The sequence below is a fragment of the Pygoscelis adeliae genome, unplaced genomic scaffold (assembly GCF_000699105.1).
Source record: "Pygoscelis adeliae isolate BGI_AS28 unplaced genomic scaffold, ASM69910v1 Scaffold58, whole genome shotgun sequence".
Lineage (NCBI taxonomy): Eukaryota > Metazoa > Chordata > Aves > Sphenisciformes > Spheniscidae > Pygoscelis > Pygoscelis adeliae.
In genome coordinates, this window is record NW_008825564.1 from 1,807,214 (window position 1) to 1,818,277 (window position 11,064).

The 11,064-nt window shown below is 41.8% G+C and overlaps 1 protein-coding gene across 1 annotated transcript in view; it reads right to left on the reverse strand.

The window, feature by feature from the left end:
* Positions 1-36: 36 nt before the first annotated feature.
* KIAA0895 (KIAA0895 ortholog) overlaps positions 37-11,064 on the reverse strand; it is a 30,823-nt gene continuing 19,795 nt past the window's right edge. Inside the window, exons 4-8 of the mRNA XM_009332423.1 lie at positions 9,554-9,697; positions 7,319-7,451; positions 5,807-6,112; positions 5,192-5,289; positions 37-593 (exon numbers count right to left, since the gene is read on the reverse strand). Of these exons, the coding sequence (XP_009330698.1) occupies positions 432-593; positions 5,192-5,289; positions 5,807-6,112; positions 7,319-7,451; positions 9,554-9,697 (843 nt within the window). The 3' untranslated portion in view covers positions 37-431. The remainder of the gene's footprint in view (positions 594-5,191; positions 5,290-5,806; positions 6,113-7,318; positions 7,452-9,553; positions 9,698-11,064) is intronic.

An 11,064-nucleotide genomic window follows, 5' to 3' on the forward strand; every position in this document is an offset into this window, starting at 1 on the left:
GACAGCAATGTAGCATAATCTACAGCAGTTCTATTGCTATGAACCGTGAAAGCTATGACCAAAGACAGGGCAAACACAAGAGAACTGAGGGGGAATTTCTCCTCTTTCTCCTTTCCTCCACCTCTAAACCTGTACGGGAAAAGACAGTATCTTACAAAAGACAGTGTCAAGCGCTATACCTAGCATATAAAACAGAGTAGATGATTGAACAGATCACTGCAAAGGAATTCCTAAGCCAAATTTTAAAAAATGCCCAAACCCTTTAAAAAATACAATGCAAAAGGAACATAAAGGGACTTTTTCTGAATTCTACATATTCTGGCCACTTTTCCTTCCCGCCCCGCCTCTCATAAGTCCATTTTTGCAAGCTCTGGGAAGTCCAGTTCTACATCCTCAGTTGCACAGAGTAAGTGAATGGTGGGCTAATACTGTTAATTTATGAGATCCTGGAGCTCCTCATCAGTCAGCTCATTGACTTCCATGATCTTTTCCAAGTGCTCCATATACCGGGCATGGTCTTGCAAAAAGTGCGGTACCCTCATGTTCTCAATCACAGCTAATCCTTTCAGGCGGTCCACATCCTCATACGAGATCTGCAAGGAAGGACATGGGTTAATTTCGCACTATAGCCCCGTTGTTACTTCTCTGCTGCGGCTCTAAATTCTCTCTTGTAGATGAGAAAAGATTTCAGAGCAGGGGGATTTAAAAGCTTGTGAGAATCCTTTGAAAACAGGAGTGACTGTGTGCCTCAGTGCAAGATGCAAAAAAAAAGTAGTTTCAGCAAATGGCTCCATACTTCCTGATTCTGCTTTTGATTCAGTCAGTGAACAGACTCATAGGAACCTGAACGAGAATGACCTACAGCAGGTGCAGGAATAGAGGGGGAAAGGATGGAGCACATGTGAGTCTTGGAGTCTCTTCTCAAAGAGGTGGAAAGATTGACATGAGAATGGAAAAAACACTGTGCCAAAGACTGAGGAACTAGAAAGGCAGTGCAGGACAGGCATGGCACAGGAAGCAGGCAGGCTCCGGCTTTGGGAAACGCGTGGCGCCAGCTGACCTGAACTCTGGCGTTTTCATTTTCAGTAGCAAATGTGCTTATGCAAAGCTAAATTAAAATGCACCTCTAGTAACTAACTACAGCATAGACAACCCTTAAGCATCCCAATTTTTTTTTTCCCATGCAGTAGTAGGGCAGAGATTGGGTTTGCCTCTTGGCATCAGAGTCTTGTGGGTATAGGTGTGACACTGCCAAACTTTTTCCAGCTACTACAGGGCCTACTACTTTTTTTCTAATGAAAGCTGAGATTTTTCTCTGTAGTCTTATGGTTCTACGAGCTAAGACTTCAAGTCTCGAGTTCACAGTAGCTCAAGGTGCTGTGAATGATGGTCCAGAAAGGATGAATGCTTTGGCTGTGCAATAGCTACACAAGCTGTCCTGCAAGCACAGAACAGGACTCCTTGGGCAGCCATCCAGCGTGATGAAATTCATGTGGTCGCCACTTTGTCTACAAGCTACGTGTTCTGGGCACCCTACAGACAGAAGCATATGTACTGGCAAAAAACACAAGCCTGACTGTGCTTACTAACTGGCACATCCTATTTCCTCACAGCAGGTTTGTGCCAGGTGGCTTGAGAGTGGAGCCTGCTCTGTCCAACCTTTTTACCCCATGTTTCTTCTAAGGAGCTGAGCACTGTGCGGTCAGGGCTCCTTGGAAACAGCCTGCCCTCTTAGTAGGTGATGATTCCTATTCAGAAAAGATTAAAGTGAGCATGGATGATCCACCGATGTGTAAGGGACATGGAAGGGCTGATTGGAAAGACAGGAGGGTCTAATCCAGATTGCTAAACCTGATCCATAGAAACAGTCAGACGTGGGGTGCGTATCTCGCTGATGATAATGGGAACGAAGTCTGCAAAGAGAATTAATTTGCATCTGAGTACACATGTATGCTTTTCTAGCTGCAATGACAAGATGCATCCTGATTAAAAAAATGAACATACACCCATGCCCGGGCTTATTCAAGTTACTAAGATACCGCTGTTTGAAGGTGGTGTGTGGCATTACACCTGAATAATGTTTTTAGAAGTAGATACAGAGGAACTATACAAAATCATACCATCTCCTCTCAGTCTGGAGACACAGCACCAAATGAGATTAAATACTGACCTTCTCTCCTGTCCCAGCTTGAAATTCTACCTCTTTTCCTCCCAAAAAAAGGAAAGAAAAAGGACCCTTTCCCCCTCATATTTATGTTCAGGTGTTTCTGTTACTGCTGCAACCAAGGAACAAGTATCTGTGATCTGAGGTGTGGTTTGAATGGGATGTATTTCCCTAGTCATTGCAATTGCTAAAAAATGACAAAAATTGACATTCTGAGGAGATTAAAAACATAATCTCATCCTACTGTGGCAACAGGTTGTCTTCCTTACCACATGTAATTAAAAATTATTGTACTAGGTAAAAAAGACTAGGCTAAAACATATACTTAGGCTCTTTGCAATGTGTTCACATTCTTGGGAAACACAATAGTAGGTGACATTTTGCTGCTTTTGCTTTTTAAAACTATGGTAGTTATGCTATACTGAAGTGCACCCAATATCTGCATTCCATGTCTCTTCTTTAATAGTACTTGCATGCAATTCCTACATGAACGTTTTGCAGTGCTTCCCATATTAAATTCTTTACTGCAAAGTTTTAAAACTGCTCCTTCCCAAAAGCATCTTTTCTCAGGCTTCAGGCTCTTTCCTCGGTTGCTTCTGGGTATGCTGAACAGCTTGCACAAGTGCACAAGCAGTGTTCTGGTTCCACACATTGCTCTCTTCTACACTGTAAGTAATGTCAGAAGCATCAGGAAGGCACGGCTGCCTCCATCAGCCCGATCTCTAGCACTCAGATGAGAACAGAAGACAGAAACTTCAGCATGGCTCTCTCTTAAATACATTCACACGAGAAAGCAGTGTTCTGATTTTACAACTGTGTTAACTACCTACTAAAGCACAGAAGCAATTTGTTGTCAGCAGCGTAGTTGACTGCTTTTGTTTCCTGTTATGTTCATACCTTTATTGCATTTGCAATAAAAAACATGCCTAAGGTAGGCATGCTGAGAAAGATGAGCTCACTTGTTACAAGAACACTGAGAATCTTCAAAAGGCAATGAAAATTTTCCCACTAAATGCTGGGCTTCCCTATGTTTAAATCCTGTGCTTTTTCTTCTAACCTGGAAGACACGCCAGCTGAGCTTAATACTCCCTTTGGAACAACCTGGTCCTCCTATTCCACCCTGAACAAACAAATAAATCACTCTTTAGAGTGGTGATAAACTCGTAATAACCACAGGGTAGATCTCAGTGCGAGCTTCATATTCCTCGACGGTCAGAGAACATGTTTTTCATAAAAGTATATGGAGATAAAGAAACCTCCAAGATCATCGAGTCCAACCGTCAACCCAACTCCACCATGCCCACTAAACCATGTCCCTAAGCGCCTCATCTACCCGTCTTTTAAATACTTCCAGGGATGGTGACTCATGGAGAACATGTTTTTCCTGAGAGTATATGGAGATATTGGAGCGGGCCCAGTGAAGGGCCACAAAGATGATCTGACATATGAGGAAAGGCTGAGAGGGCTGGGTCTATTCAGCCTGGAGAAGAGAAGGCTCAGGGGGACCTTACCAGTGTGTATAAATACCTGATGGGAAGGAATGATGAGGGAGCCAGACCCTTCTCAGCAGCGCCCACTGGCAGGGCGAGGCAATGGGCACCAGTTAAAATGCACAAAATTCTACCTGAACACAAACCGCTTTTTTTACTGTGAGGGTGGTACAACACTGGTACAGGCTGCTCTAGCTGACCCTGCTTAAGCATGGGGGTTGGACTAGATGATCTTGAGAGGTCCCTGCAGTCCTCAACCGACCTGTGATGCTGAGGGCAGGCACTGCTTTTATACACAAATTTCCAGTTTGATTGCAGAAGACGTGTGCAGCAAAAACATTCAGAGTAGACTTTAAGATCCCTTGATTTTAGAAGTTGTAAAGTCAAGCACTTATAAATTATCATACTGCTAGAATTAAATTGCTTGTAGACCCTTAATGTGGAAGCCTTGCCATGTGGGTTATAGTGGAATCTGTAATTATATGAGGAATGACTTACTATGTTTTTGAAGTGGCTTGACAATCCTGCAGACTCCCTGAAGAGAGAAAGGGATAAAGCAGCGCAGGAACAGTATGTGTGCAGTAGTTTAGCAGGCAGAAGCTGTGTGGAGTTAAGCAGGCTTAAAGCAAAAGGAAGTTTCAGAGGATAAAGTTGCAGAGACTTATTTGACAGTGCGATTTTATTTTCAGAGCTTCCTAACTTGGTTCAGTTACCTAAATAGCTCTGCTCACCAATACGGATGTTTCTTACACTAAAGGCAAAACTTCTTAAATGTGGACCAAAACCCTCTGTCATAATATGCCACTTCCCTCTATCACCCATTGATTGCCAAGTAGGCAGAAATGTTGGTATAGCAGCTCTAAATGCAAGCATAACACCACCAATTTGAACCCTGGTTTATGTGAGTATGAACCCTGCTTTATGAACTGTGGAAATATAGCAATCCAAGGATTTGGTTCAGGAAGTGTCACAAAGTTTCTGCACTTTTTAGTATGGTTTTGAGAACAAACAAGCAATGACAGTTAGAATGGACATAAAATATGTTCTGTGAATGTAGAAATACCATGTATTCTGGGGAAAAAAAAAAAAACAGACTGATTTTTGAAAAACATCAGAGGTGACATCAGTGAGAGGAATTCGAGATGAAAAACTCTTTGCGGTAGAAGGGGATGTATTAGCACCAAATGGTTAATTTTGTATTCTACTAGGACCACCACCTTATCTAGCACCTGTCCCGCTTGCCCAAGACAGTCCATTCTACTGCAAGTCAGGTAGTAGTACCCTGTAAAGGGAGGAAAGGAAAGTCTGAGAAATATGACCATAAAATCTTGATCTGATAAGCGAGGAATGAGGAAAAGCTGGAAGAAATTTTTAGGACCTCAAAATATTTGTAACTTGCACTGTGTAATACAAGGTGTTGTACAGAACAGAGATTTCTAGATTGAAGTAAAACAGAGCACAATGACTCACAGCTCTTTGCAGGCAGGCTTGCTGAAACGATAAAACTGTACCCTTTGGTAAGAATGAGTCCACTCACCTTTCCAAGGGCTGTCAGAAGATGGAAATCAATGGACTCTCTGTATCTCAGGATTCGGAGGATGCCATCCAAGTACACCTGATCCTTATTGAAACAACCTAAAAGGAATCAAGACACATTGTACTCTATCAGGGTTTGTTCAAGGCATATTCTCAGAAGCCATTATGAGCAGAACAATTTTGTTTTTAAAAACTAGATATTTATATCCCAGACTTTGAAAACCGTCCCAAAAACTAACTAGAAGGCTAAAACCGCTAGCCAGAGAAAGAAATCAAACACAGAAGATGGTGTCTGTGAAAATCCACAGCAACATTACATCTCTTGTAATAAACATGAAAGGAGGTCAAACTGTATGAACCTTTTCACGGTTTTGCAATTTATATTCCCACTTCCAACAAAAAAAATCCATTACTGATTCAGTTTGAAAGTCTCACAGATGTGCATTTTCAGCCTTGTTTTCAATAGCAGAAATCCTGCCGCCTCATTTCAGAAAGTGCGGAGTCCCATTTCTCCCTTTTGTAAAGGTTTTACTGTGTGACATGATGAAGGAGCTCCGTGCACGTTCTAAAAGCCTCCCTGAAGTACAAAAATAAAGAAGACAAACAGGGAACCCACCTGGTTGTGATGTGTCAGTCCACCCTCTCTTGGCTCGTACGCAGTAATCCCACCTAGTGTTGGGGTCCTTGACAAATTTCCCCACGTCCTGGAAAAGCTGACTGAAGGACATTTGGCTAGCCTGATACACTGTGTAGTAGAGCAGGGCAGCCCTCCAAAGAAAAGGGTCTTTGCGGAACAGGACACTGTGAATGCTTGCTAGCCCCTCTTCTGTAGGGTTGATTGGTTTTAACCCGTGTTTTCTACGTCCATTCCAGTTGCACCAAGGCTGGCTGTTGTTGTTAAAACCCCGAAAATAATGAGTTCCTGAAAAGAAAGGATTATGTAACTTAGAACAGTAGCATCTAATGATTTAAAAAAAAGATAAAATATGGAAGGAGATGCCCATTTCAGAACTCTGAACTAGTAAGACTGCGCACCGGGAGAAGTCCCAACTTTAGCCTTGTATACAACAGAGAATTTTGTCAGAGGTAGATACACAGTGCAATTATTCACCTGCTGACTGCAAGTGGGACTCTTGAAAACGCCTAAGGAATACAAATGTCAGCAGGACTTGAGTTCCCAAATCCATGACAAGGAATTTTCAAAAGTGTCTTACATGCTGAACGCCTCTAGCATAGGCTAGGCACTGTAGCGAACAGAAGGAAGGAAGGAAAATCCAAGTAAAGGGGCAGAAATGTTGCCTCTTGAAGGTGATTCAACAGCCCTACTGCAGCCTTGGAAGAGGCTGTGACCCCTTACAATGTGAATAACAGTGCTTCAAGGCAATCACAGGGCTTATTCCTCAGTTGAACTTCAGTCACTAGCCAAGTTTATCCAGTTTTGATGTACTTAACTAGAACAGATTCACTGAAACGTTTGTAGAACCTTTCCACGGGGCTGGGCCAACCTTGTGTAATGCAAAATCAAGGCAATCTTGCACTGGTTTAGGGGTCCCTGAGTAAATTCTTCATACCTAAAGCATGCCTACATTTGCAAGCAGTGCAGCATAACAGAAGCAGATTTGTAAAGTGAAATGGCTGATGCTGAGGTTGAATGGTTGCGCTGTTTTTGTTTCCCTTTTTTTACTCCAGACTAGCCCTAGGTTGGTCTCATGAACCAAATGTCCCTGAGCAGTGACAGCACAGAAGGTATGCCCTGGAGCATAGCCTCTGGGCTGGCATCATCTGAAAGGATTACACTGCCTGCTCCAAGATTCCTTCGGCATGTGAACCTCAGTGCAGCAAGTGAGACTAGTTAGTAGACTCACTTCAAAAGCTTGCTCCTGATCTGACCTAAAATGCTAATCTACATGATCCCTAGGAATCCTCAAGTGGATTATCTTCCTTCTACTGTGTGGTGCAGTTATATATAGGTTTCTCCTTCCCTTTAGCAGACCTACAGAATAGGTTTCTTTAGACAGGGATGTTCCCTCCTTCTGTAAATGTACAGTGCCTGGCCCATCATTGCAAAATAAGTAAGAATGCATGCAAGTACTCCCCTTAGCCTGAAGAACTGATGTCACGCTCATACCAATTTCATGTCTCAGCATCCCTTCCAGCCAGTGCTCTCGTGCAGTGGAGATATTGATAGTGAGAGTGGGACGGCCGTTCACCACTGTCATTGAGGCTCGAGATAGCAGGTCCTCCGTGAGATGGACCACAATCTGAAGATGAAAGAGTTCAGGTAGCAAAGAGCTCTCTTCTCGCTCCTGTTCCTGCTTTTTCCTTTGGCCCTTCCAGTACTGCATTTCTCTTTCGTCCCTTGCCCTTCACAACTCTTCCTCGCTACCAGCAATCACCTATGAGAGACATTTCTGATTCCACTGGGCTATCCTAGTCACCTGTGCTGCCAACAAAGCCTCAGAATTCAGTGGGCTCAGCATGAGGGTTAAGACAGGCAGATATGGCACTGCAAAATTTATTATGCTAACACTGACTAGGTTGGGGGGGGCAATCAAATATAGAGTAAATTAGAGAAAAATACTTTTTTCTTGAGCTGTGTCTAATTATTACTGAAAGCTGAAAAATTTTAGATAAGCACACATAAATTCACTAGCTATCTATACACTTAACAGTCTGAAACCTTTTCTTAGTTGTAATTCTAAAGCCACATGAAGGAGGGGGGAAGCACTGTGTACTTTGTTTTCTGATACATGATGCAGACTTGAAATATTGTTAAAATACTGGTATTGTTTTGTTTTATACAAGAATGCAGTTCTTGTTTTCCTGTTTTCTCTTGGAAAATTAGTAATCAAAACAAAAAACTGACAGAGAAGGAAATTAATGCATATTGATATGTATTGTTATTTGAGTTTAAAGAGAATTTTTAAACAAGTGACTGGGAGGGAGAAGGGAAACTCTCTTTGTTGAAGACTAAGCACCTTTTGCTTCAAGTAATGCCTAAACAAAGTCCCCATAGTACTGCTCAGAAGAATGCAAGGGAGGGTACCTACAAGAGAGTTTTTTTTTTTTTACTGTCAAATTAACAAAAAAGGACCCAGGGATCAAAGGCATTAACATGTTTCCCTGTATTCAAAACCACCATTCAGCTTCAAGTTCAACAAGAAAGCAATCCCATAAAACTCTTATTTAAGATGCAGGAAAGGAAGGTAAATCCTAAAGCATTTAGATTTAAACAACTGGTACCACCTAGCTTTATCAACACCTTTTCAACTGGAGGAAGTATTTTCATAATATTTTAGACCATACTAAGCATGCTGTATTAACCGTACTTTTGCAGAAGTAGTAAAGCATTTCATTAAGAAGGACACGGCATGTTTGATGAGGGTGTAGGATCCTGCTTCCATGAAGACAAACCAAGACAAAACTGAATGCAAAGACCAAAAAGGTAATTTTCTGCTTGCTCTAAACTGGAGTTTTGTAACCTCACTCTTAGAAACACTGATAAAGTCTGGTATCAGTGTCAAATTATAGTCTCTCAAAAAGGCGTGATGAGTTAATAATATTATGTTTACTAGTTAAACCTAGTTTCCCAGAAACTAATTTTTGTCTATTGATCTCCCATTCCAGACTCCTCTTGCTCACTGCCAGTGATCTCATCCAATCCCATCTCAGACTGTGTCAGCTGGTGTCTTCATTTGGAATTCTTTTTATACATTCAATTTCACCTGACTCTTCCAAGCAATTCTATGTAACTCAGTCAAACTGGACTTTTTAAATCCTGAATATAGGAAATACATTTTTTTGCACAGGGCTCTAAAAAATTAGATGGTTAAGGTCAGGAAAAACCAGCACTCAAACCAACCCAACAAACCAACCTCTTTCAGACATTTTTATTCACTTATGTCACTTTCATTTGTGCTGCTGCTTATAAATCAGTCTCTTGGGCTGCTGCTTATTTTTCTTGGCCTTTTCTTAACTCTCTTTCCTTTGGTGTAAATAATTTGATACAAGAGAACAGATGGCAGAACTGATGAATAAATGGAAATGTGCTAGTCTCAAGTAGCTGAAAAAAGGAGGGAAGGAAGGGTGTCGTTCTTGGGTACTCCCAAAAGAGGTGAATTTAAGAACAAGCATATATGAATCAGGAAACAGGCTCAGAGAGATGGCTGAAGCATTCACGAGGAATTTGCATCATTTCAATTGTTCAAAAATTAGACTGGAGACAGCCATGAGAAAAATATGATGTGAGGAATATTCTTGTAATTATGGAGGAAAGGCCTCCCAAACGATCTCTTGGGTGCATCCATGTGTAATTTCTAATATCTACATAAATGTTTCTTTCCTGACATGGTGTATGACTTACCTCACCAAGACAGCCTTCTTTCACCATGTATTTCCTGACGTGATTCCAGATGCGACTTTTGGTCAGCAAGCTGCCTCCAGTGGCCTGTTCAAATTTTTCATAGCTTCCGTATTTCTGCAATGTCCGCTCCATAATGTTAATGGACTATAAAACACAAAAGCATAGCAAATATGAATGCAGTAAGACCCCCGTGTCAGACTGGCATGTGTGTTCTTTCACTCCCTCTCAATCTCTCTCTCTCTTTTTTTAATCTTTCTTCTTTTTTTACCTCATTGGGAGTCACTATCAAACCGTGGTCATTAGATGCAGGCTGACACACTCTATAATCAATTTATATCATCTTCAGACATACATTAATGCCAAAGTACTGAAAAAAGATTCTGATCAACTCATCTTGGACCCACATACATCAGCATGACACAGATGGTTATCAGTCTAGTGAAAAAATACCTATTTTCTCTTTAATATTTGGAATGTTGTGCAACTGCCTTGTAAATCAGACATAACAAGTCACAAGGACATTTGCAGTTTAAGTTGTCAGCATGTTTCTTTTTATGGTTTTCCAAAGAATTTTACAAAGATCAACTATTACTGTCATCTCGCTTCATTTCTTGGTATTTTCTAATTGAGGAATGCTGAACCATGATTAAGCAGATGTATATCTATAATTTTAACAATAATATTTCTACCAAAAATGTCTCCTTACAATGAAATCCTCTGTACCATCGGTGTCTGTTTCAGGAAGGAGGAGAGAGAACAGGAACTTTATTCGCAGAATTTTCATTTAAACCTTTCATTTAAACAACAATATTTCTTTATAACCCCCCCAAAATGAAGGAGGGATGTTCCATTAGGCAAATAAAGTGGTACCAACTTCAATTCTCTTACGTTAGGCAAGGAAGGAGAGGTGATGGGGTAGCCCTGTATGTTAGGGAGTGTTTTGACTGTCTAGAGCTTAATGACGGTGATGATAGTGTTGAGTGTTTATGGATAAGAATCAGGGGGAAGGCCAACGAGGCAGATATCATGGTGGGAGTCTGTTATAGACCACCCAACCAGGATGAAGAGGCAGACAAAATATTCTGTAAGCAGCTGGGAGAAGTCTCACAATCGCTAGCCCTTGTTCTCGTGCAGGACTTCAATTTACCAGATGTCTGCTGTAAATACAATACAGCAGAGAGGAAACAGTCTAGGAGGTTCCTGGAGTGTGTGGAAGATAACTTCCTGACACAGCTGGTGAGTGAGCCAACTAGGGAAGGCGCCCCGCTGGACCTATCGTTTGTGAACAGAGAAGGACTTGTCGGTGATGTGATGGTGGGAGGCCATCTTGGGCATAGCGATCATGAAACGATAGTGGTTTTGATTCTTGGAGAAGTAAGGAGGGGGGGTCAGCAGAACTACCTTGGACTTCCAGAGGGCAGACTTTGGGCTGTTTAGGGGCCTGGTTGACAGAGTCCCTTGGGAGGCAGTCCTGAAGGGCAAAGGAGTCCAGGAAGGCTGGACATTCTTCA